The sequence below is a fragment of the Saitoella complicata genome, assembly GCF_001661265.1.
Source record: "Saitoella complicata NRRL Y-17804 unplaced genomic scaffold SAICOscaffold_3, whole genome shotgun sequence".
NCBI lineage: Eukaryota > Fungi > Ascomycota > Saitoellomycetes > Saitoellales > Saitoellaceae > Saitoella > Saitoella complicata.
The window spans coordinates 103,181-126,683 of NW_017566994.1; the positions used below are offsets into that span (position 1 = coordinate 103,181).

Sequence of the window (23,503 nt, forward strand, 5' to 3'; positions counted from 1 at the left end):
TCATCGTTTCAAGTGATGAGCGACAGCCTCGTATGTGACATGTGAACGTTAACGGTCCAGGGTTAAGATTGATCGGGCGCATATAAGGTCGGCCCTCCTTTCCCACATTGCACAAACAACACTCTTCTTGCTTCCTCAAACTGTCATCAAAACAGCATTCATTAGCTCAATTGCTCGCATTCAATCGCTTTATCAACCTCTATTAATGTTCTGCTTCCTTCCCTTCCGCTCGAAGTCGTCTGTGGTAGCTATCACTCCAGCAGCTGCTACTCAACAATCCGCATTCAATACCGATGCTTGTCCGAAAAACGCCAAAAATGACACTTCAAAGATGCACCTTGACATTTTCATGACCGAGTACACGGGCAAGGAGCCGTTTCGTGGTCCGCCTGACTTGATGACGCAGTTTCGCTTCCCTCATCCAGGAGCAATGCCTCATGAATGCACCCCTTCTCATCCTGTGAAGCCGAGCCGGGCTAAGGCCTTGTGTAACTTGGTGACCTCTGCCAAAGAGCTTGACCTCGGCTTACGCAAGGCCTCGGCGGAGGAAGTGGCTCTCTACAGTCCACCACCATTAAGTTCCTCGGAAGCAATTTGCAAGTTTTACGGAGTCTGCGACTATACCGGGCCACCCTTGAACTCGTTGCTTTATATTAACGACTATCTCAAACACGGGAATGAGCGTACGGACGAACTTGCAGTTGACAGACTGGTCGACCTTTGCCGTGCGCGTGACAGTGACAGTGATGATGAGGAACTCGACCCCTCGGGATTGTATGACGGACTCTATGGATCTGAAGGTCTCAAGCAGGGAGAGACTATGTGGCGGACCTTAGACCCCTGCACAGAGCAGCGACTGTACGGCTCTACGCGTACCGCGCCTGCCATGTTGGATGGTCGCGTGTCTTCCATGCACAAAAGAGCAGCTGTATCCGGTCATACCATATCACTCAGTTTCAGCGTTCCAGCCGGCAAACGACTTTGCGTTGAGGATTTCCGACAAATGTATGCCGCACCCATGGACACCGCAAACACCTTCCATTATGAACATGCCCAAACACCGTCAGAGCGATTGAACAAGCTCATCGGTATCTAACTTCAACATCAGTTATACGACGCTCGGCATCTCCCAGTGTCGGTGATTCGTTTGTCCTTGAACCTCCTTAGCAATACGAATGAGACTTTTTTCTTTACTTTAGCGAGTAGCGATTAACGATACTATTCTTCTTCTTCCAACACGTATGGACTTTGTGACTTTAGAACTCGACTATACTGTATCGGGTGTGCTGGCTGCTACACCAACTGCAACTGCAACTGCAACTGCAACCATTCGACGGCTCTGCGGACAGCGCCTGCAACATCGCAATGGCCGGATTCGACACACGCACATACACCCCGCGCGTAAAGGACATCTTGAAGGATGCCGACCTGTCTTCTATCTCGGCAAAGAAGGTTCGCAAGACGTTGCAGAAGGAGTTCCGTGTCGATCTGTCCGAATACAAGGAAGCAGGTGAGCTCAGCCTGCAGACACAAGTTTTAATACCTTCTGACCGCTCTCTTCAGTTGATGCAATGATCATGGAGTGCTACAACGAGCTTGTTAACCAGGACCCGGAGGTGAAAGAAGAGGAACATGACGTCAAAATGGAGGAAGCAGGAGAAAGCGCGAACGAGTCGGGCAGCGAGGGACAGCGGAGAACTTCACGAGGGGTCAAAGACGAGCCTCATGGAGATATGGACGCGGACGCTGCCTACGCCGCTCAGCTTCAGGCTAGCTTCAACTCCAGAAGATCAACAAGAGCTGCGGACGGAAAAGCAAAACCAGCGAAGAAGAAGGCCAAAGTCAAGAGAAAATCAAAGGCTGAAGTGAGCGGTGATGAGGATGAAGATGCAGCTCCTAAGAAGAAGCGGAAGGTCAATCCAAATTCGGCATTCAACGCACCGATGGCATTATCCCCTACTCTCGCCGAACTTGTGGGTGAGAAAGAAGTACGCACAAGCAGCCTGGCAGTCCCTTTACCATCATATAGCTGACATCGTGCATAGTGCTCTCGACCACAGACTGTGAAGAAAATATGGGAATACGTCAAAGGCAATAGCTTACAAGATCCTGCTGACGGGAGATATATCAATTGTGACGACAAGATGAAAGCGGTTTTCAAAACAGCGAGAGTACACATGTTCTCCATGGTAAGAGCTCAACGCATATACCCTTATTGCTCGGTGTTAACGTCATCCTTAGAATAAGGTCCTCAGTGATCACCTGTCTCCGGTGGAGAACGCTGGTGAAGTGAAATCAGAAATCAAAGACGAATCGAATTGAGCGTGAATTGCATACGAATGGATCAAGCTAGTAGATGGGAAAAAATGGTATACTAATTTGCAGCTCCCTAAGCGGGGCCAGATATGATAAGAAGCCAATACGCCGATATTTCCAAAATTACCGCATTCCGATCAGGATCCCGTTCCAACCCCACGGATGATACTCAAAAACTGATTGTCCGTCTTCCGCAAATTCCACTGTGCTGCCTGCCATCCAAGCACATTAGCAACTTCGTCCCTGTCTCCGTATAGCCTATCCTCCAGCGCAACAAGACAAGCGATGAATGACCGCAGCAAAAAGCCATCACCCTCGAAGCAATATATGTCAACAAGCCTTGAAGCAGTATCGACAGGCAAGTGTGCTGAAAACAAAGGCATGGCAACGGGATCAAAGTAATCTGCAACAACCAATCCCAATTTCTTGTGCAGATGGAAATGCAGCTGAGGAAGTCGCTCCAATAGCATCTTCTCGAGCACAGCTCTGTATTTACTGGCAACAGCCTCATCGTTCGTATAAAGGGCCAACGGGAGAGTCCGGTTGAGAAGATTTGCCAGCGCGATGAACGCTTCCTGAGGTGTCATGTTCAGTAGCATCAAGGCGGCAAGATGAGACATTCCTGGAACGTAGCCAAGATCAGAGCGATACTGCACATAAGCCTCCAACAAGGTGCACAAGTCTTCGTGCAGAACCCCACCCTTTTGAAACATCTTCAGTTCCGGAAGTGTCATTTCAACTTCTCCAACAATTAGTAACAACGTAGTACGAACGCGTTCCCTCACGGTGACTTCACTGGTCGTCAAGATTTCGTCGTTGTCGCCCACCAGCGCTGCCTTGGCTTCATTTGCTCGCATTGATGCCAACCGAAATGAATCTGGAACGACTGACAAAGCATTGCCGAAACATCGACCCCAGACCTTACCACGTAGTTGTGAAGGTATACCTTGCCACCATAACTCCCTGATCCGTGGATCTCGCACAGCTGTCCGCCAATTGGGCAGTACTCGTGTCTCCCACACATAAGATATATCTGCACGCATTCTCTCTCGTTCCGCCTCATCTCGTTCCTGACGAACTTGGGCTTTCCGCTCGGAATCTCTCGATTTTTGCATCATCCTCTCGTATTCTGCAAGATGCCGTTTTTCTTCGTCTTTGCTTTTTGGCGGCAACCATGAGGGGCGGGTCAGCGATAACACCTTTTGCTTCTCCCTTGACACGGGTACAGGATCAGGTACGGGGGCCGTCATGGTGGTTTTCCGCTGCTGGAGTTCTTTGACGAAAGAAATGCTCCTTACAGCCTGAGGTCTTGTGCTCGACTCTCGTTCCGCATTCTCCCTGTTACGATCCAAAGCACGAGCGATATGCCGGGCATCCTTGCCCATCTCGTCCGCGTAGCTGTTATTTCTCAATGACACCGGTGATTGCATTGACGACCTGTCGGGAGAGACCTGCTCGACTGCAGACGAGGCGGAGCACGGCACTAAAAGATTGTCAGTAGGTATGCGCCTTACGGGACTTCAACAGACTCACCATTGTGTAAGACGGTTTCCGATGGTACACTATCATCCGAATCGTATTCGCGATCAATCTCAGACGACGTGCGTTGGTGGGCGGATCCTCCAAGCCACGACCTCCTCCGTGGGTTGAGTGTCGGCGATTGTACGTTTGACGTTTGAAGGTACGTAGCCTTATCTTGCCGAGCTTTGAGCGACTGTGGTGATTTCCCCTGTGACTGCAGTGCTGTTGCAGAAGCACGCCGGCCAGTGTTTGTTACGGGTGGCTCTGGTGGAAGCGAGAGATTTGAAAGAGATTTAGACGCAGGAAAGAATGTACCGGGCGTTAACGCAGTGTGCAGATGTGCGGAGGCTCGTGGAGGCCCCACATTGTTTATAACCACCGGTGCATTAAGGTCAATCTCTTCAAAATCCAGCGGGTTTTGAAGATCGATGTCTTCAGTGGTGGTGCCCGTTGCTGTTGAGAGTGTTTCGAATAGGGATGGAAGACTAGAGGGGTCGCTTGACCGCGATCTGGACGTCATCAGACGCCAAAGAATCGCCTCGAAACCAAAAACTCCGGACACAAACCAGACAGGATTGTCGACCGATCTGCCCAACGTACTTGAGCACGTATGCGGGTTACTGCCGGCCGGTGTTGGTGTTTGACCAGGGCGCGTATGTGTACGGCGCGCACGTACCTCTTTCATTCATTGACGTGCAGTTCACGAACTTAGAAGCAGAGTTTGCCGGTGCCTTTGATTGCGATCGAATACCAAATTATGGACAATTCTAATCTTTCCCTGTCACATAAAGTCTTTGCATTGTTATCAAAAGGGCACCAGCTTCCTTTATAAGCTCGCCATACACACTGCAAGAACTGCAAACCGTGGGAATGGAGAGATCCCGGGAGTTTCGAGGATTGCCTCGAGTGATAAAGACTGTTTCAATCCATGACTGCAGAGGACAGTACAGTTGTATTGGAACAAGACCTGCCACGTGGGTTTATTCTGCTAGCCTAATAACATTACTTTGAGGTTTTGTTATCTTAGATCGACGAGATCCCCGCGGCTCGCCCCCACTTGACACCCCATTGAAATCGATTCTGTTTACTGCAGACTGCAAACCATATCACGCAGTAGTTTAACCTGCGTTTGGCTGATGATTCATGAACTACACCGGCTGCAGCTGCGGGCATATGAGAATTGCCCCTATGAGCCCCTCAAATTCGACTGTCACGAATACCTGATTCGTGATTGCACAAATATGGAATAACATGTTCCACTTCCAGCAAAGGCACTCGAATAAGTCATTCAACTGTACGAAAAACACGAATAAAGTGGGAAAGTATTCAAGTAGAGTGGAATTCCAATTCATGGTACACGAATACCTTATTTGACGGTTTTTTGGATCGTGAGGTTGGCTAGGTTTCATGGGTCTTCGAGGTTCTTCGAGCGTCGAGGGTCTTCGAGGATCAAGGGTCGAGGGTCTTTGATGGATCGACGAGGATCAATGGTCTTTGGTGGCGGTTCTTCGGCCTGCGCCTCTCGAGAGTGACATGTGAGCACTGCTGATGCGCTGGCAAATTTCACCAAGTCCTCAGCACCAACCAGGAACCCACCACCATCAACGTCTCAATCTCCCTGGGTGTCTCACGACTGACTGGCGAAAGCATCGAATCCTACACCTCCCTGGTCCTCTCCCATCTGTTCTCCTGATGCTATGGCTTGTATTGTCTCAACCCAAACTGGGCACATGATCGCTGTTGCTGAAAGGTTAACATGATGGTTGTTTAATCTCGACACTCTTGCTTAATGTCTCCTCCTATTCGGGTGAGTCACGCACTTTGTTGACAGCAACAGTAAAACGACTACTCATCGGGTTTTACCAACCCGCCCTGACCCAATGGCAATGAAGGTTCGTGGTAGGAAACAGCCCGGAAAGAAGACCTTGCGCACTTCAGGAGAATCAAATCGATATACGTCCAATTGCGGTTTCCAAGATGATGCGGAGTTTGACGTTGACAATGATGATGAAGACGATGATGATGACAATGATGATGACAATGATGAAGACAATGAACTTGTCTCGACTGAGTGGACAAAGGAGAGATGAGAGGAAGCGTCATGGTATGCATATGTGCGTTGACAGTGGGAATTGAGGCAATGTTGGGCATATGAAATTTTCGGGTCTTATCTAAGTTTCAATAATATCAACGGGCCTAGATTGATGACCTGTGATAGATGGGACAAATGAATGTGCAGTCATGAGGTAGAATAGTATAACAGTGTAGTGTTGGTAAGTCGTATAAAAAATTCTACTTTCAAGACGAATTAACAATCCAGATTGTGCCCAGAATATCCCACTAACTCGAATAACTCTATTCGTGATACTGGATAATTTTATTCGTGTTTTATAATCGTGTTTGGGAGGATTTGGGGGTCTTGTAGGGTATTGGTAATCAGTCCCCGCTGCAGCAGCTTGCTAGAAACACGGAACGGTGGATGAGGAGCTTCCCTGCAAAAATAAAATCGTGAATTATACCCGAATTTTGTTAGACAAGTGCCTAATTCACGTCAAAATCGCGAATTTATCAGGAATTTCAAATTGGATTATGCACTTTACCGTGGATTACTATCCTGGCGGAAGTCCTAGACATAATCATGAATTACAATCCTTGTTATTATCATGGATAAAGCCTAATTTCCATGTCTCATGGATGACGATCCCAGATAAAATCCTGGATCACTGCCAAAGAAAAAGTCTTCAGCAACTTACCCGAGGAAATTGCGAATAATATGTGTACATCCTGAGCCATAGGCCATGTTTACTGCTATTATAGCTCTTAGAGTACGCAGAATAAAACTGTTTTACATGGTAAATCTCGCTATTCTTGGACTACTACTACTACTACGAATTTCTACCCACACCTTTTCCCATTTTTCGCATGATCTTTTCTAGTAATGCTCGAGACAATTTGGGAGCAAGCCCAGTCTCATCATGGATTATCCAGAATATGATTGGGCTCGTTACACGACCAAAAAACCGTGGATTAATCCTGACCTAGTGACAAGATTCCCGCGAACTTAGGGCTTATCTGCAAAGAAGTCACCACCAAGGAAACCTCGGTCCTACCTTAAGCTTCTGCAGCTAATGGATGCCTGTATAGACTCAGGAATTTCGGGAATTCCGCTGCTGCCGTGCAAGCTCAAATTTCGGGAGCGTCATCAACATAATGCAGTAATAAAGGCAGGCAGGGCAGAATCCCGGACTGGGAATTATCGCCGCTATCGCCAGGAAATTGATGGCCCTGACCAAAACTCGCAGCTGGCTCAATGTCGGATATTCTGGGTCGTAAGGTTGTGTTCACGAGATTCCTACGGCCCGGGTATTTATGAACTGTGATCTTCGGGCTCAGGGATCCAAAATGGAGAAAACCGGCTTTGTAACACCTCGTACACATGTGCGTATACAATTTTGAATTTGACATTTACCGTCCCCCCTACGTTCGTGGGGATCATGGATAAGCCCAACAACCATGTCCTGGGTTGTACCCAGCCCTACGAAGTCAAGTCATGTATTATTAGGCTTAGTGAATCCCTGGTAAGATATGACCCGCTTTCTTTTCAATTGCTTCTTGTCATAGTAACCGTGCTGAATCAGATCCAAACATGGATTATTATTGTAACCTCAAAGGTGGGTGTATGAGATATAATCTATCAGATTATAAGCAGATCAAGTAAGTTGGGTAACAAAAAGCGACGATTGAGGAATAACCAAGCAAAGTACATGTAGGGGTGGTCAAATTTGAGGAGTTATAATTGCGATTTCATTCGATCCTACTTAAAATCTACTAAGGTTCGACTACCCCTATTACACCTGATTCTATTATCCCTGATTCCCGCGACCGTAGGTTGGGCCACAGGTTTTAAGTGTTATACATAACTATGCCTCTATGAGTTATGTATCTGCATCGTTTTCGTATCCAATTTAGTGAAGCTTCGCCGTGCTTTAGTTGTGCAGAAAAGCCTACGCATAAGCCAGAAGAGCACACCCCTTTCTGAGAAGCTAAGTCCCTACATATGTCCATCAACACCAACGTCAAGCCAGGCCATACAAAGTGAAAATCATGGATCAAACACAGTTCCTGTTAGCGAAGCAGGTAATCCATATCCAATATCCCAGACAAAATCGTTCATTACGATCCTTGAAATCATGAGATATTGAAAGCCGGGTTATACCCAGCTGTCTTCATGTATTTACCCAGAGGGAGCTCCGGCTATACATACACATGATTGGCACACATGATATCATTAATGATGTCATATTAAATCATGAAGGTGTCATATAGGGGTCATGTGGGGATCATTATTTCATTATCACTGACTGTTATGGTTTAGCACATGGCTGGGCTGTGCAGGAAAGTGGTCATATAAACTAGTGAATATCCACCTTCTTGAACAATCTCCAAAATTGCTTAATCCTCAGGCCACGATATGCATCAGCAGCAAAGACCAAGGCCAATTATATGAGATTGCTTCTACATCATTGAGTTTGTTCTAACACCTTCTTGAGTTATAGGACCATGGTTCTTGCTACTGTAGCTCTATTAGGATACTCATCATACGATATTTTTACCCGTTGACCTCTCGCTTTTTTCTTCTAATAATACTTGGTCTCCCGCAATTTTTCTGGGGCCAAGCTCGATTATATTGCGGATTTTGCGGGATACAGCTGTGGTTTGGGTCCTGAAAGTCACGATTAAACGAGATTTTGTAATCCGCGATTCTCACGACCGTAACGTTGTGCTAAAGGTCTGGGTTATATGACATCATTATTGCTACCAGGGCTCTAATGAACCACTCATGATACGATTAATTGATCTGGTACGCTCGCTCTTTCGGCTCATTATCGCTGCGTGTTTCCCCAATAAAATCTGGCATTTTCGAGGTGTCGTGAAATTCTCTAGGGTTTTGCATGGAAAAGTATGGGATTGTGCAGATTTTATCAAGCATTATCCGGGATCAGATTGCAGAGAATGGATTATGCAGAATTCATCGTAGATCATGGAGTGTTTTGGCCGGCAAACGGTACGTGTACATGTTTCCTATGCAATAAAATTGGGTTAATTTACAACAAAGAAATTATCCTAAACTAAACCCGACGAGGTAATCCATGATCCGCACATACGTGGGGGTTTCGTGGATAGATCAGATCTCATGGAGAATAGGAGTTGGATGATGGGGTTGCGATTGAAAGGCAATGACAATATCCAAGAAGCATAGAGACACCTGAATCAGAAAGTTCGAAACACACCTGTCTTTAAGAAATGCCAGAAAGAATTCTCCGACTTCTAAAACACGGAATGTATGTGTACGTATGTCAGTGAAGGTAGCCTACCTAATCGACTGGCTAAGCTAAGCTATGAGGTATAACACGGCACTTCAATAGCAAGCTATTAAGGATGCTAGATGTCCAGGGCAGAGCGAAAAAAGTGTGAGTCCCTAGTTGGGGACGGGAGTAAAAGATAAGGTCCATTCAGTGCCTATGACACGCTCTTTATCGGCGATCCTGTCAACTTTGATAAAGAGCAATCCAAGGAGCCCAAACACCTTCAGAGACCGCGAGGACATAATGGTTGTCAAGAGGGTTAGTCCGTTGCATTCTCGGTACTGGTAGTGAGACAACCAAGGAAGTATCAGGGCTTCCCGGTACAGGCTCAAATCTGCAATCTTCTCAAGGAAGACAGCCTTTTCCCAAAAAAATTAAGGTTTCTGGTTGCAGCAACCTCGCGCCAGTTTGCGTCTCATGCAGGCCAGGCGTACGACGCGTTGACCGACGCGTTTACATGGCGAAAACACTGCGAGAACCGTTTTGCCTCCGCGACCGCACCTAAACGTTCAGCCGATGGCATAAGAATGATTGCCAAGGATCATGGCAACACATAACTCACGCGTTCTGGGGCTCTACTACCCGAACATCCTTACACTGCACGAGTACCTCAACCGACGACTCGCGTCCACTAACCTCCTCTTACCCTCGGATCCAGATGCTTTCAAAGCGCTTCTGGAGACGACATTCGTATGCCTGAGGGATCAGGACGTTCTGCTGCTCAATTCAAAGACAGAATCGCCTAGATTCGATCAAGGCATCACTCAGACAGAAGTACGTCGTTTCGTCACCCCGAGCAAAGTTCTCTTGTGCTGACTTCTCATTAAGCTAGTATCCCGAGCTATCCAAGAACATTTTGCTTGTGCACGCGGAAAGCCTCATAATGTTATCACGCAGGGGTATCAGTATGCAAACGATACAATAGTCGTTACCGGCATGGGAGCGCTAGGCTCCGACATTGTCAGTGTGTGCCCAAACACACACGTGGATACGCTCAAGTCACCACTATGGTCGATGGTGACGCGGAGAGCTGGAGGGACGGTTGTGTACGATCTGTTGATGCACAGCAGCGTCTTCGTTGCATTGCCACATGACTGTTTCTACCAGCTCACGGGCACCCCCCTTTACTCTTTGAAACCTTTGGCAAAAAGCTCCACAACCTTCGCCTCAGTTGAGGTTCTAGGTCCAGCACATGTGCCTACCCTGAAACGTTCGGCGTCAGAGTCGTTTGGGCTTGAGCCTTCCAAGCGTCTCATGCTGGCGTCCATACGGCGAGCACGAAGTGCCCTTACCTTGGAGGAACCCACTACAGTACACGAACCACGGCAACCAGTTGGGCGTCGAAGAGTGCTGAAGCAGCCGCAAATGTAAGATCAGCTATGTTCATTATCGTTCGTTGCAGCTGACACCCAACCATAGTCATAAAGCCAACCAGATCACTTTTGTAAGGTCGAGACTTTTCTATGCTCGGCCTTCTTTCAGTACCCGAGGCAATATCAGTTTAGGGTTCCGCAACATGCACATATTGAATCGTGCGACATCGTCGTCACATCTCCTAAAATACGTGTTTCCCCGACAGCACGGTCTGCACAATGTCTTCACGTCGACCGTCGATCGCAGGGAGACAACCCAACCATTTCAAGACTATACTTTGCGCGAGAAAGAGATTGAAATCCGGGGTGAATTGAGAATACCTGAACGATTACGGAATATGCAATCGCTTGTAGCCAAGCTTTTGGGGTCTCACAGGAGCTGTTCTTACGCCACCATGGTCTCTCACTATTGTCCTGTTACCAGTACGGGAGTCACAAGCACCGTTGATGAGATTATGGACCCAGATATTTCTGTCTCCGCCTTGTTTACAACACAAGTTGATGGTAATTCGAGCGCAATTACCTCCTCTCCCCTGGTGTCGTTAGTGCCAAAGCAGCTCGCTGGAAGGAAGATAGATGTCACTTCCTTCCATTCCAGTCATATCCATGTATCTGCATTCCTTCGAGCTGCGGTTGCCGCAGTCGTACCACGTGAAGTCTGGGGAAGTCACCATAACAGACTGCTCATTATGCGAGCACTTGACGGTTTCGTTAGGCTTCACCGATTCGAGACGTTGTCACTGCATACTGTTTTGCAAGGGTTCAGGTTGACGGATTTATCCTGGCTTGGACCAACGCACACGCACATGAAATTATGTCGATCAGAGACAATGAAACGGCTCGAAATCTTATCCGAACTTCTGTACTGGATTTTCGATTCATTTGCGATCCCATTACTGCGGTCCACCTTCTACGTTACGGAAGCCAATGGGAAAAGAAACCAAGTCTTATACTTTCGGCAGGATGTATGGCAGGCGATTTGCGATCGGGAATTACTCAGACTCAAGTCCACTATGTTCGCTGAAGTTGAGAAGACGAAGGCTTTGCGTATCTTGGCTCGCCGACAGCTTGGATACACCCTTATCAGGCTCTTGCCGAAGGAGACAGGAGTCAGACCAATCATGAACCTTAAAAGGAGAGGCTTCGGTTTGGAGATCAATAAGAAAACGGGTGAGATTGTCAGGCAAAAGTTCCTCGGAGCGAGCATCAATTCTTTGTTGACGCAAGTCTTACATGTTCTCAACTATGAGAAGGTACGTCGTTCATTGCATCAGGCGTATCACATACTAAAGTTTGGCAGCAACGCGACCCTGCTGCCCTGGGCTCGTCTCTTTTCTCTGTGAGTGAACTCTACCCTCGGCTGAAACAGTTCAAGCAGACATTGGTGAATAAAGGTTGGCAAGGGCGTCGCCTATACTTGGTGAAGGCGGACGTACAGAGCTGTTTCGATACCATCGACCAAACAAAGATTATCGATTTGCTTGATAACCTGTTGTCAGAGGACGAATACATGCTCCAGAAGTATGTCACTGTTCAGCCGAAGGATTCGTCGCGTATAGGCACCAAGTACACGATGAAAGCGGATCCAGCTGACGACATCAGCGCGTTCTCTACAATGGCAGCCAACATGGCTCAAAAGTCGCGGAATACCGTGTACGTCGACCAAGTGTCTCATAAATACAAAGAGAGACTTGACGTATTAGCAATGGTCGAGGAGCATATCCAGAACAATCTGGTTAAGATAGGGAGGAAGTACTATCGACAGCGCACGGGAATTCCCCAAGGATCGGTATTGTCGACGATATTGTGCAATTTCTTCTACGGTGACCTGGAAAAGAAGCATCTCGGGTTCATTAATCCCGAGACATCGGTATGTCCGGCCGCCCTTGTACCAGATTCCCGTTAATTTCAGTTTACAGGTTCTCTTCCGCCTCATTGATGACTTCCTGTTCATCACTCTTGATCGAGATGATGCTCAGCGTTTCGTCGAAGTAATGCACAGAGGTTTGACGCCCAACCTTCTCAACGAGTCTTGGCTGATGCGCGGAATAGGTTTCCCAGAGTATGGTTGCTTGATCAATGTCGAGAAGACTCTGGTCAATTTCGAGTCCACCGTTGCCGGGAAGAAAGTTCAACGGCTAGTGGGCACTCAGTGCTTTCCATACTGCGGCATAACGATTCACACCTCAACCTTGGATCTCAAGAAGGATGATGAAAGACAGTCAAACATACGTATGGAAATCATTCGCTGTTGGCCGAATGTTGCTGACCATCATTTTGCAGATCAAGCAGACACAGTGACAGTAGAGATGAACTGCCGACCGGGAGACACATTTGTCAACAAAATATTCGCGTAAGCCGTTGATACCGACCTGTCACCCGGAGCCCATGCTGACTTCCGCTGCCAGTTCTCTCCGTATCCAATGCCAACCGATGCTCTTCGACACTAAACTCAACTCTCTTCGCACGGTGATGACGAACACTCACCAAGTTTTCGCGACATGTGCCATGAAGCTACATGCGTACTTGAGTACTTTGCACAAAGTGACAGATATTAGAATTAAAAAAGTCAAAGGTATTCGCGTGGCAACGTGTGGGTTAAGTCACTTACTGACAAAGTCACAGAAGCGATAGAGCAGTTACTTGGAGTCTTCTATAACCTCATGTCGGGGAAAGAGAAGACTGTTCGAGGTTATCAATTTGCGGTGTCGGAAAAGCAAGTCAAATGGTAAGTCGCAGTTCTGGCCAATGTCAACCGGAGCGTATCTAACCGGATATTAGGCTCGGAGTACAAGCATTTCACGCAGTTCTCCTGCCAAAGCAGTCACGGTATCGAGAATTATTAAGGTGGTTGAAGGAAATGCGGGACACAGTGGAACAAGGAAATGCACTCGCTCAGAAGAAAATGATGTTGGCCGCAATTGCGGATGCAAGGACAGAAAGTCTGGCCTACTGATGTGGTATTCGTATCATAGACCGCCAAAAAGGATGAAAAGAGATTATGGCAAAAATTTAATTGTGCAATAAAGCGATCAAGCGCTCTTCTCTCGCTTGGGCGCTGGTAAAGTGTTCAGAAGACTCCTTCCAACAATCCCGAACGTGCAAGCGAAGGAAAACAAGCTTGCTGGAACCCAGCCTGGGCTTGCGAACAATCCCGTGCCCGTAGCATAAAATGCATCTGGGGCGACGGTGTTCACGTAGACAGCTCCCGCGACCGCCACGACAGAGGAGAGCAACAGTCCATCCTGGGTCCTGTCAAACACGAACCAAACGATGCTGCAAAATAACGCGAGAAGGGAAGAAATCTGTACCACGGATCCCTGAATCTTGGATGCAGCATATCCCATACCCATCAGAGCACCGATGCACCTCATGATCGACGTCCAGTGCACCTTTCCGCCTGCGATCGCCTTTGGCCGGAAACGATCCAGGGTAAGACTACCCCTTCTGCCTGGCGTGCTCGCTTCGCTACTGCTTCTCGACTCCCCGTCCATACTCCTATAGTAGTCCATCGCTGCAAACAAACATCCAAAGTTAACAGCCGCTAGCCCACATGCTAAGCTTCGATATGGCGATGTTGCAAAGTCAGAAAGATACGCCGGCAAGTCGTGTGTGTGCGAATGCAAGCTTGCAAACAACGCGCTAAACCCATAACCGAGCCCGAAGATCAATGTGATTCGGGTGCTGAATATCCACCACGAGAACTTTGCCTCCTGACTCTGAGTCAGAGCATCCTCGACCTTCCGGGCTTCAACGGGGTAAGACTTGTTGTCGCCCTGGTATGGAACGGGCGTAGGCGGCTCGACCTGATCATCGACAGGTTCGTAGATACCGAACAGCGCAGATTTGGTAAGAGAGACGAACGACTGATTGCGGGACATGCTGCGCTGCAATCGAGCGGCGGGGGAGGCAGCGCTCACATCTGTATCGAGGTGATCCACGTAGTTTTTGGGGTAAGAAGGCTTTGGACTGCAAGACTATTAGCATTTATCCAGCATACATCCGGCAATGAACTCACCGAACGACGTTTGGATTGTCCATGGTTGACAGGGTTTGGTGGGTCCCCGAGCAGTAGGTGCTTTCACATGTCAGGCGATGCAGGTCCTGTATTTCTTCCCTCTCCCGGCAAAACCGTCTGCAAACGCGAGCACCAACTCGAGATGGTCAAGGTCCTTACTGGTAGATCTGCCTGCCCTCACACATTGCCCTCCTTCACCGCTGACCTCCCTGCAGTCAACTTCCTTACTTGCGCTGCCAAGGGGTGCACCTCCAGTCCCAAGGCATACCCTCTGCACTTCCAGGATGCCGAGCTGATCCTGCAGGAGATGGACTTTAACCCCGTCTTCATCGCAAATATCCTTCCTCGGGTAGAGTGGCCGGCACTGCTTACTACCACAACGGAGCTCGGAAACTCTGCCAACGTCCCACAGCAGAAGCCTGAGGACGTTGACCCGGAGCGTGACGAGGAGATGCTCAAGGCATTGCACGAGGTCCTCCTGGAGACTCAGGTCATGTCTGGCAAGTTGGTGTGTGGAAACTGCGGTCATGTTTACGAGGTGCGCGACGGCATTCCGAACATGCTCTTGAACGAGCACGAAATCCCTACCTCGGCTTAAAATCATGCACGCATTTGAGGGGTATACAAAAAGTCATAGGATCATCGGCGTTATTGGTGTATTTTTTGTTTGGGTTTCCACATAATAGCGAATGCAACCGCTTCTCTTTGGTATAAGTATCCTGTCCACCTGCTATCGTACGTCCAGCATACATTCGTCCCTTAGATCTTGGAAGAGTCGTACTCTGATTTGCTTTCCAGCTTCTTCACATCCGCAATCTTCCTCACTGCCTTCATCAAGTCATCCTGGACAAGGTAGTCTCGCTCTTCCCTGATAGCAAACATACCAGCTTCCGTCGTAACGTTTCTCAAATCAGCACCGTTGAACCCGTCACTAAGCTTGACCACGGCCTCGTAATCGATCTCACCCTCCTGCGCAATGCTCGACATGTGAATCTTCAAGATCTCCATCCTTCCAACCTCGTTTGGCAAACCAATTTCAATCTTCCTGTCCAAACGACCTGGACGAAGAAGTGCAGGATCCAAAACATCGGGACGGTTTGTTGCCATGATAACCTTCGTCTGTCCAAGGTAATCGAAACCATCCATCTGATTCAGCAACTCCATGAGCGTACGCTGAATCTCACGATCAGCGGATGTACCTTCCGAGAAACGTCGTCCACCAATAGCATCAATCTCATCCATGAAGATGATACAAGGCTCATGCTCCTTGGCATATGCGAACATCTCACGAACAAGACGCGCCGACTCTCCAATGTACTTGTCCACAATAGCTGAAGCAACAACCTTCAAGAAGTTGGTCTGAAGTGTTGATGCCACAGCCCTCGCCAACAAAGTCTTTCCAGTTCCCGGCGGTCCATACAACAACACTCCCTTCGGCGGCTTGATCCCTACTCTCAAGAACAACTCGGGGTTCTTCAACGGCAGCTCAATAACTTCTCTCAGATCACGGATCTGATCGCCCAATCCTCCAATACCAGCGAACGAAACAGCTCCGGGGTCTTCCAGCGACATGTTGTACACCATGGGGTCGACTTCTCTCGGAAGGATGCGCATAATGGTGAGAGTGGTCATGTCTAGGGAGACACGAACACCTTGCTTGAGCTTGTCTTTTGGTACTTTGGCACGGCAGCCGACCACGTAACGAGGTCCTGATGATGCCTTGACAATGACTGTGCAATTGGTTAGCATACATGACCACATTCACGAAGCCCGACAAATACATACATCTCTCCTCGTCCAATTGCTTCAACACCTCACCGATGATCTGACCAACACTCTGAAGCGCCTTGATATCATCTTCTGTCTTCTCATAGTCCTTGTCGAGGTCCTTGATGCTCATACGGACTGCATTGCACACGTTAGCATCGAGACCTGGTTGAAGACAGCGACAACGTACGCTCTTTGAGCTTCGCATCCCACTCCCTATGGTCGAGAAGCTTCTTCTTGAAGTCACCGAGGACTTGTTCTCTTCTCTCGTCATGCGTATCTGCCATTGCTGCTGTTTCGATCTTGTTAGTTGTCTCCTTCCTTTTCTGTGGAGAGGAGCGGTTACGCGGTCGACATTGAGACGCAAGTACGTCAGCTCTCCTGGCCAACTGCATCGAACACCACCCATATACACAGCAGGCCAACAGATGGAGCCTGTTTTATTTGTAATAGTAAATAGAAGACAGCAGACTGTCAATCGCATCACCATCATCAGATCGATCTGCTATCTTATCATCATTGGTTCTGAGTTTTCTCACACCAACGCTAATTCCGGTTATCCCATCGAACAGCAGCACGAAGAAATAACCTCAACAATCCCCATACCATAACAGAAGGTAAATAGCCCTCGATCCCTGCTCAGTTCTCCGCGATCAAATCAATTGACCTCTTCGTTTAGCAATGGCCATCTCCAAGATCCACGCTCGCACCATCTACGACTCCCGTGGTAACCCCACCGTCGAGGTCGACCTCTATACCGCTGACGGTGCTCTCCACCGTTGCGCTGTCCCCTCTGGTGCCTCCACCGGTATCCACGAGGCCCTCGAGCTCCGTGACAAAGAGTCCCAGTGGGGTGGTAAGGGTGTTCTCAAGGCTGTCTCTAACGTCAACGACGTCATTGCTCCTGCCCTCATCAAGGCCGACCTTGACTTGAAGGACCAGGCCGCCGTCGACAAGTTCCTCATCGAGCTTGACGGTACCAAGAACAAGGCCAAGCTCGGTGCCAACGCCATCCTCGGTGTCTCCATGGCCGTCGCTAAGGCCGCTGCTGCCGAGAAGGGTGTTCCCCTCTACCGTCACTTGGCTGACGTCTCCGGCGCCAAGAAGCCCTTCGTCCTCCCCGTTCCCGCTTTCAACGTCATCAACGGTGGTTCCCACGCTGGTGGCCGTCTTGCCTTCCAGGAGTTCATGATCATGCCCACTGGTGTCGCCTCCTTCTCTGAGGCCATGCGCGCTGGTGCCGAGATCTACGCTGTCTTGAAGTCCTTGACCAAGAAGAAGTACGGTATGTCCGCCGGTAACGTCGGTGACGAGGGTGGTGTCGCTCCTGACATTCAGACCCCCGAGGAGGCTCTTGACCTCATCATGGACGCCATCTCCAAGGCCGGTTACGAGGGTAAGATCAAGATCGCCATGGACGTCGCTTCCTCCGAGTTCTACAAGGACAACAAGTACGACCTTGACTTCAAGAACCCTGAGTCCGACCCCTCCAAGTTCGTCTCCGGTGAGGACCTTGGTAAGCAGTACGCTGCCCTCGCTGAGAAGTACCCCATTGTCTCCATCGAGGACGCTTTCGAGCAGGATGACTGGGAGGCCTGGGTTAACCTCTGCGCCAACTCTGAGTTCCAGTTGGTCGGTGATGACTTGACTGTCACCAACGTTGAGCGTATCCAGACCGCCATCGAGAAGAAGGCTTGCAACGCCCTCTTGTTGAAGATCAACCAGATCGGTACCATCACCGAGTCCATCAACGCTGCCAACGACTCCTTCAACGCTGGCTGGGGTGTCATGGTTTCCCACCGTTCCGGTGAGACCGAGGACACTTTCATTGCTGACCTCGTTGTCGGTTTGAGGGCTGGTCAGATCAAGACTGGTGCTCCTTGCCGTTCCGAGCGTTTGGCCAAGTACAACCAGCTTTTGCGCATTGAGGAGGAGCTCGGCTCCGAGGCTGTCTACGCTGGTGAGAACTTCCGCAACGCATCCCAGCACAACTTCTAAGCGCTGCGCGCTGGAATTTTGTAAGATGGTGTTATAGCAGGTTAGATTGCTAGGCGGTGTCAAAAATATAATATTGATCATCATTGCACTCAACCATCCATCTATTTCGTAACACCATGGCTGAAGTCCCGGCATACAGTAGATTCACATGGGTATGTTCGTCGCGCGCGTCTCGGGTACCTTCAGCCGAGGCACCCCCACGGTCGACTTACCGGTACAAACTTCGACCAAACGGCCCCATAACCTTGTTCCCCCACAAACATGCGGCTGTCAATCTTCACCCTTGCAGCCGCCTTGGCAATGACTGTTGCTGCTGCCAAGCAAACTCCGCTCATGGAGCAGAGTGCGGCAGCTGAATCCGATCTTTTCTCGCTTCATGCCGATCTTGTAAAGATCCCTAGCGTTACGGGACAGGAGCACGACGTTGCTGGTTTGTTCCACTTTTAGCTGTGTATGCACCCTACTAAACTTGCGATAAAGAATACTTGTACAAATACCTCGAGAAGAGCAACTTCACGGTTGAAAAACTTCCGATCGACGACGGACCTCGTGAGAACATCTACGCCTACCGTGGGGAGAAGCGTGATACGAAGGTCTTGCTGACTTCTCACATTGACACTGTACCTCCATTTCTGCCATACGAGGACCATGGTGACTGGGTCAGCGGTCGGGGTTCAAGTGATGTATGTGAAGTTCATGCTGTTGTCAGGCAGTATGCTGATTGACTTGTGAAGGCAAAAGCATCTGTAGCTGCACAGATCACAGCTGCTAAGGAGCTCGAGAGTGACGATGTGTCTCTACTCTTTGTTGTTGGCGAAGAAGTGCCGTATCCCATAGTGAGCTGCGAGGGATCAGGTGCTGACTTATTCTCCGCAGACGGACGGCATTGGGATGAAGCAAGCACACAAGATGGGAGTCAAGTGGGAAACTGTAATTTTCGGAGAACCTACTGAGCTGAAGCTTGCTGTCGGACACAAGGTGCGCATCTCGGAGCTCGAGACGCTTTCGACGCGCTGACACAGACGTCATACAGGGCCTGATCCTTGCTAATGTCAAAGCGAGCGGCAAAGCAAGTCACTCCGGGTAGTTTTTACGCTGGTGGAGTTTGTTGTATGTCACTAATGAAAGTGCTTCAGATATCCTGAGCTCGGGTCCTCCGCAACGGAAAAATTGGTCACCGCACTATACAAATTGCAGAACCTTGAGTTCCCGCGATCAGAGCTCCTTGGACCTACTACCCTGAACATTGGAACCATCCGAGGTGGAGTGGCTGGTGAGATACCTCGGTTCACTGGAGTGTACGCATTTGAATGCTAACATAACCTGTATAGCCAACGTGCTTCCCGCCGAGGCAATCGCAACTCTTGCTATTCGCGTCGCTACAGAGTTGGACACTGTCATGAAGAAGTTGCAGGACGCCGTTGCAGAGGTGGACGATGTGGAGTTAGAGATTACCGGATCTTACGGAGAGCAAACCTGTGATTACGACGTGGCCGGCTTCGACACCATCACCGTTTCATATGGTACAGACATCCCGAATATGTCACATAAACTGTACAAGCGTAAGTACTTGTATGGGCCGGGGAGCATCTTGGTAGCACATGGGCCTGATGAGTACGTTGAGAAGAAGGATCTGGAGAGGACAGTGAAGGGCTACAAAAAGCTCGTCAAGCACGCTTTGAGTGCCTGATTGCCATCAAGTCTTTGAATGAGGAAAGCTGGAAATGGACGATTATTATCGATATCTATCGTATGTATGCATTTTACTTCAGTTTTCCCACACCTCGTCCAGTCTGAAGCCAAGTGCGTCACAGACCTGCAAGGCCCCTGAGTACGGCTGTACCGACAGTGCGGCCATCTCGAGCGGTATTCAATTGCAAGCGTAGGATACCAGTGTACACACGCAATCAACAATGCGTCTCTCAACAACGGCCCTTACGTCTCTGCTGCTGGCTGGATCAGCTGCTGTTGTCTCTGCGTTTGAGGACTCGTCGCCTTTCCTCCTCCTCTCATCTCAAAGGTGGGTATTGGCGGTATATGCTACTGATACACACCGCTAATAGGGACTTTACAGATATCCTTCCGTATCAGATGTCAAGTCTAGCTCTATCCTTACGGCGTCTCACTTTGAGTCAGTTGCCTACGACGCCATCTCCACCTGCTCATCGGACACATATATACTCGTCTCCCAGCCTGGAGTACATGCTGCAGATTTCGGTGCTCGCAACTCACCACATCTGAAGAGGGCTTTGGAAACTGCGGAGAGTGTTTTGCAGGTGCCATATGGACGTGGTGCTGTTGATGCAGAGCGTTTGGAGCAGGCTGCAGTTCAGTGTGGTGCGGAGGTCTTGACCGTGGATGCGCAGGGTATGTTTACGGACCAAACTGGTGGCATTGATCCACTTACTGATGGTTGTATGCAGCGGGTACATTCCCAGTGCTTGAGGAGGACAAGAAGCAGGTTATCAAGGTGGAGTTTGCGCCGCTACCTCGCGAGGCTGAGGCTCGCGCAGATGCTGTTGCGCAGAACGGTACGTTTTGAGAAGCTTTATTACAAGGTGATCCTGACGGCGTTGTCTTCCAGATGGCTTCCTCTACGCTCTGCTTTCGTCGCTCGGCTCGTCCGCCGATTACACCCTCGTCTATACCTCTACTCCCCCGGCAGACTCGCCAATGCATGTTAAGCGATCGAACGTGATCACCCAACGCAGGTTGGCTTCTCTCGATGCTACCTCAAACTTGAAGAAGACCGGTTTGTTTGCTACATACCAGTTCGTGACGCCAGCAATTTTCATGGTATGCTCTTTCACCTCATACGTTTGACAGACGCAATGCTCACACAAATTCGTACAGAGCCTTCTCGTAAGTTTCATTCTGTTGGCAATTTTGAGCGTCGCTATCTCCACCATGGCTGGCATGAAGGTGTCATACCGTGCCTTTGACACCGATAAGGCGAGCGGGTTGAAGAAGAACCAATAATCTAGGCAAAACGGCAGTAATTTGGATTTGAATTGCATCAAGTCTTCGCATATATTTAGGCGGACAGCTTCGTACAACCAGTCGAAGTGTTATAGAGGGTCTACGTCTTCCCGCGCATCGCTGTGTCCATGTGAAGCTTATCAGCGGTGGTGCATTGTTCTAAGCGTCGCATACATCGGGAGCGTCCGGGCGTTAATTACGAAAGTAGAAGGTAAACACCAATACAATCGACCGACTCGGCTGGCTTGCTTTCATATCGCAGCTGCTCATCCATCCATATAACTCCATCCCTTAAAGACGTCAGTCGCGCAACTGCAATAACACCGCGAATCGCACCCCAGTAAACCTACCTACACGATGGCATTGAACCCTGAAGATCTTTCCGGAATTCCACACAGGACAGTCTCGCCAAGGCCTGTTACGCACGGTCGCGGCGGTGCCGGCAACATTGGTCCCGAGGAGTGGAGGGAGTACGTTGACGGCACTCTCGACCGCCCGCCTGTCATCAGGGTACGCCCGTATTGCTCCTATGTTGCTGCGGCGCAATTGTACTAACAGTGCATATCATAGGGAGCCTACTCTACAGGGTAAGTGCAGCGGGGGATGCCCGAATACGTCCGATTGACAAAGTACGCAGACGTGGTGGAGGAGGAAACATCGAGACCAGTGGAGATCTGGAGAAGGCCCGCCTCGCTCAGGACCTCGAGGAACCTCGCAGATCTACTGACGGTGGAAACACCGAGTTGCCTGCTGGTCGCGGTACGCGTGCTCACTCATTTCGGCTTTGCACTATTACTGACAATGCTCATTAGGCGGCTTTGGTAACATCCAGCGCGCTCTCCACGACGAGCGCGTTCACTCCAAGTCTCCTGTACCGGTTGAGAGGACGGAGGTGCATCATCAAACCGAGGAAGCAAAGGTGCACGAAGGATTTGCGGACAAGGCAAAGAACTTTTTCCACAGGAAGCTCGCGGACGGCAAGAAGGAGGAGAAGGCGTAAGAGGAAGCAGCAGCCGCAGTAGATAAACTCCGTACCGTATTGATACCCTATCCTACAACCTAATCACTTATCTATCTTATCTTGAGGCTGTGCAAATCGCATCTGCGGGAGTCTGCGGTAGATGTCGAATAGCGTCCCAGGCTGCTGCTGAACTGGTGCCCCGAACTGCACCGTACTTAAGAGGCGCGTATAGACAGCAACCGAACACTAACATTACAGATCATGGACAAGGATCCCGGATACGAGAGAAGCACGGACGATTTGGAGACTCCATTGCAGAAGGGGCGTCGGAGTATGTCAAATCACCGAATCGAGGAGAAGCCGGCGTCGCAGCTTCAGTTCATGGGACGAGGGGGTATCGGCAACCATGGTGAGTCTTGATCCGTCGATGTATTCGGCTTTTGAATTGGTGCTGAAAAATGTTGTACAGCATCATGGCTCAGCACGCTCGAGCAAGCTCAAGGAGGGAAGACGGTGAATATCGACGCAGACGACTACCTCGGCGGTGACCTGAATCGCATCTTGACCAAGGGAAAGTCCCCAGCAATTTCGCGGACACTTTCTGGATCAGCATACGACCCATCAGAAGGCGATTCGATGACTATCAATGACGACAAAGCCGATACGCCATCCAAGTACGTTCGGACGGGAAGAGGTGGCGCAGGGAATGTCACGGAGAAGTCTATGTTTGGGAAACTTTCTTCAATACCTAGCTTCTTGAAGAGGTCTACGAATGAGGAAAGAACGGCCAAGCAGGACCAGGAGCTGCGGGGAGGCCGCGGTGTGGGAAATATCATCGCCCAACGTGCGCGGAGGGAGGAGGCTGCAGATTGGGAGTTGGCAGTGAAGCTGCAAGAAGACGAGTTTAAGGTATATCTTTTCCCCGTAAGGTGATTGCATTGCAAGATACTAACGTGGGACTTTCAGCAACAACGTGAAAGCGAGAGGATTGCAGCGGAGATGACAGCGAACATGCAAGCACCCCAAGGAGCTCACATGAAGCCACAATAAGCGTTCCTATTGTGAGGAGCTTGAGGGGAGATAATGGTGTTCTGAGGCGAACTTCATGGGAAATCCTTGCCAATTATTCTGGGACTTTATCAGCAGTAGGTGTTACCAATCAACATCCTTTACCACTTGCGTTACTCCTGAGAAAGGCCGCTCC

At 49.4% G+C, this 23,503-nt stretch overlaps 12 protein-coding genes across 12 annotated transcripts; 9 read left to right on the forward strand and 3 right to left on the reverse strand.

Annotated features, from left to right (window-relative positions):
- Window positions 1-113: 113 nt before the first annotated feature.
- On the forward strand, window positions 114-1,204 carry SAICODRAFT_28915 (uncharacterized protein). Its single transcript, XM_019167268.1, has one exon. It carries the CDS (start codon window positions 206-208, stop codon window positions 1,094-1,096), a length of 891 nt encoding a protein of 296 aa, XP_019026355.1. The 5' UTR covers window positions 114-205; the 3' UTR covers window positions 1,097-1,204.
- Window positions 1,205-1,365: 161 nt separating this feature from the next.
- On the forward strand, window positions 1,366-2,322 carry SAICODRAFT_5193 (SWIB-domain-containing protein; the record flags this gene model as incomplete). Its single annotated transcript, XM_019169110.1, has 4 exons — window positions 1,366-1,510; window positions 1,564-1,988; window positions 2,046-2,189; window positions 2,242-2,322. The coding sequence occupies 4 exons, from the start codon at window positions 1,366-1,368 to the stop codon at window positions 2,320-2,322; spliced, it is 795 nt and encodes a 264-aa protein (XP_019026356.1).
- Window positions 2,321-4,468, reverse strand: SAICODRAFT_88323 (uncharacterized protein). The gene is made up of 2 exons (XM_019171545.1): window positions 3,850-4,468; window positions 2,321-3,799 (listed from the first exon to the last, which is right to left on the reverse strand). The coding sequence occupies exons 1-2, from the start codon at window positions 4,355-4,357 to the stop codon at window positions 2,454-2,456; spliced, it is 1,854 nt and encodes a 617-aa protein (XP_019026357.1). The 5' UTR covers window positions 4,358-4,468; the 3' UTR covers window positions 2,321-2,453.
- A 1,152-nt stretch (window positions 4,469-5,620) lies between these two features.
- Window positions 5,621-5,978, forward strand: SAICODRAFT_28926 (uncharacterized protein). Its single transcript, XM_019167269.1, has one exon. The coding sequence runs from the start codon at window positions 5,718-5,720 to the stop codon at window positions 5,925-5,927; it is 210 nt and encodes a 69-aa protein (XP_019026358.1). The 5' UTR covers window positions 5,621-5,717; the 3' UTR covers window positions 5,928-5,978.
- A 7,355-nt stretch (window positions 5,979-13,333) lies between these two features.
- SAICODRAFT_182158 (uncharacterized protein) lies at window positions 13,334-14,665 on the reverse strand. The gene is made up of 2 exons (XM_019165921.1): window positions 14,595-14,665; window positions 13,334-14,545 (listed from the first exon to the last, which is right to left on the reverse strand). Exons 1-2 carry the CDS (start codon window positions 14,615-14,617, stop codon window positions 13,609-13,611), a joined length of 960 nt encoding a protein of 319 aa, XP_019026359.1. The 5' UTR covers window positions 14,618-14,665; the 3' UTR covers window positions 13,334-13,608.
- A 71-nt stretch (window positions 14,666-14,736) lies between these two features.
- Window positions 14,737-15,219, forward strand: SAICODRAFT_88329 (uncharacterized protein; the record flags this gene model as incomplete). The annotated part of the gene is made up of 1 exon (XM_019171546.1): window positions 14,737-15,219. One exon carries the CDS (start codon window positions 14,737-14,739, stop codon window positions 15,190-15,192), a length of 456 nt encoding a protein of 151 aa, XP_019026360.1. The 3' UTR covers window positions 15,193-15,219.
- Window positions 15,220-15,353: 134 nt separating this feature from the next.
- SAICODRAFT_28929 (putative 26S proteasome regulatory ATPase subunit) lies at window positions 15,354-16,701 on the reverse strand (the record flags this gene model as incomplete). Its single annotated transcript, XM_019167270.1, has 3 exons — window positions 16,552-16,701; window positions 16,380-16,499; window positions 15,354-16,324 (listed from the first exon to the last, which is right to left on the reverse strand). The coding sequence occupies exons 1-3, from the start codon at window positions 16,646-16,648 to the stop codon at window positions 15,354-15,356; spliced, it is 1,188 nt and encodes a 395-aa protein (XP_019026361.1). The 5' UTR covers window positions 16,649-16,701.
- A 72-nt stretch (window positions 16,702-16,773) lies between these two features.
- On the forward strand, window positions 16,774-18,469 carry SAICODRAFT_182212 (enolase). Its single transcript, XM_019165923.1, has 2 exons — window positions 16,774-16,978; window positions 17,041-18,469. The coding sequence occupies exon 2, from the start codon at window positions 17,043-17,045 to the stop codon at window positions 18,357-18,359; it is 1,317 nt and encodes a 438-aa protein (XP_019026362.1). The 5' UTR covers window positions 16,774-16,978; window positions 17,041-17,042; the 3' UTR covers window positions 18,360-18,469.
- Window positions 18,470-18,580: 111 nt separating this feature from the next.
- Window positions 18,581-20,077, forward strand: SAICODRAFT_28930 (Zn-dependent exopeptidase). Its single transcript, XM_019167271.1, has 7 exons — window positions 18,581-18,789; window positions 18,840-19,042; window positions 19,094-19,180; window positions 19,236-19,337; window positions 19,393-19,442; window positions 19,496-19,632; window positions 19,691-20,077. Exons 1-7 carry the CDS (start codon window positions 18,621-18,623, stop codon window positions 20,047-20,049), a joined length of 1,107 nt encoding a protein of 368 aa, XP_019026363.1. The 5' UTR covers window positions 18,581-18,620; the 3' UTR covers window positions 20,050-20,077.
- A 195-nt stretch (window positions 20,078-20,272) lies between these two features.
- On the forward strand, window positions 20,273-21,338 carry SAICODRAFT_5201 (BIG1-domain-containing protein; the record flags this gene model as incomplete). The annotated part of the gene is made up of 5 exons (XM_019169114.1): window positions 20,273-20,379; window positions 20,434-20,726; window positions 20,783-20,890; window positions 20,944-21,155; window positions 21,213-21,338. The coding sequence occupies 5 exons, from the start codon at window positions 20,273-20,275 to the stop codon at window positions 21,336-21,338; spliced, it is 846 nt and encodes a 281-aa protein (XP_019026364.1).
- A 228-nt stretch (window positions 21,339-21,566) lies between these two features.
- Window positions 21,567-22,394, forward strand: SAICODRAFT_17013 (uncharacterized protein). Its single transcript, XM_019165734.1, has 4 exons — window positions 21,567-21,848; window positions 21,909-21,925; window positions 21,976-22,097; window positions 22,151-22,394. The coding sequence occupies exons 1-4, from the start codon at window positions 21,696-21,698 to the stop codon at window positions 22,336-22,338; spliced, it is 480 nt and encodes a 159-aa protein (XP_019026365.1). The 5' UTR covers window positions 21,567-21,695; the 3' UTR covers window positions 22,339-22,394.
- A 166-nt stretch (window positions 22,395-22,560) lies between these two features.
- SAICODRAFT_17014 (uncharacterized protein) lies at window positions 22,561-23,349 on the forward strand (the record flags this gene model as incomplete). The annotated part of the gene is made up of 3 exons (XM_019165735.1): window positions 22,561-22,708; window positions 22,769-23,208; window positions 23,266-23,349. 3 exons carry the CDS (start codon window positions 22,561-22,563, stop codon window positions 23,347-23,349), a joined length of 672 nt encoding a protein of 223 aa, XP_019026366.1.
- Between the last annotated feature and the right edge of the window lie 154 nt (window positions 23,350-23,503).

Excerpts from the sequence above, each read along its gene's own strand:
- SAICODRAFT_17013 (XM_019165734.1), top strand. The coding sequence starts at position 21,696 with ATGGCATTGAACCCTGAAGATCTTTCCGGAATTCCACACAGGACAGTC. Across the intron at positions 22,098-22,150 it reads CGAGTTGCCTGCTGGTCGCG|GCGGCTTTGGTAACATCCAG; the intron begins GTACGCGTGCTC and ends AATGCTCATTAG.
- SAICODRAFT_28930 (XM_019167271.1), top strand. The coding sequence starts at position 18,621 with ATGCGGCTGTCAATCTTCACCCTTGCAGCCGCCTTGGCAATGACTGTT. Across the intron at positions 18,790-18,839 it reads ACAGGAGCACGACGTTGCTG|AATACTTGTACAAATACCTC; the intron begins GTTTGTTCCACT and ends CTTGCGATAAAG. Across the intron at positions 19,633-19,690 it reads CATCCGAGGTGGAGTGGCTG|CCAACGTGCTTCCCGCCGAG; the intron begins GTGAGATACCTC and ends TAACCTGTATAG.
- SAICODRAFT_182212 (XM_019165923.1), top strand. The coding sequence starts at position 17,043 with ATGGCCATCTCCAAGATCCACGCTCGCACCATCTACGACTCCCGTGGT.
- SAICODRAFT_182158 (XM_019165921.1), bottom strand. The coding sequence starts at position 14,617 with ATGGACAATCCAAACGTCGTTCG. Across the intron at positions 14,546-14,594 it reads GACAATCCAAACGTCGTTCG|TCCAAAGCCTTCTTACCCCA; the intron begins GTGAGTTCATTG and ends ATAGTCTTGCAG.
- SAICODRAFT_28926 (XM_019167269.1), top strand. The coding sequence starts at position 5,718 with ATGGCAATGAAGGTTCGTGGTAGGAAACAGCCCGGAAAGAAGACCTTG.
- SAICODRAFT_88323 (XM_019171545.1), bottom strand. The coding sequence starts at position 4,357 with ATGACGTCCAGATCGCGGTCAAGCGACCCCTCTAGTCTTCCATCCCTA. Across the intron at positions 3,800-3,849 it reads GGAAACCGTCTTACACAATG|TGCCGTGCTCCGCCTCGTCT; the intron begins GTGAGTCTGTTG and ends ACAATCTTTTAG.
- SAICODRAFT_28915 (XM_019167268.1), top strand. The coding sequence starts at position 206 with ATGTTCTGCTTCCTTCCCTTCCGCTCGAAGTCGTCTGTGGTAGCTATC.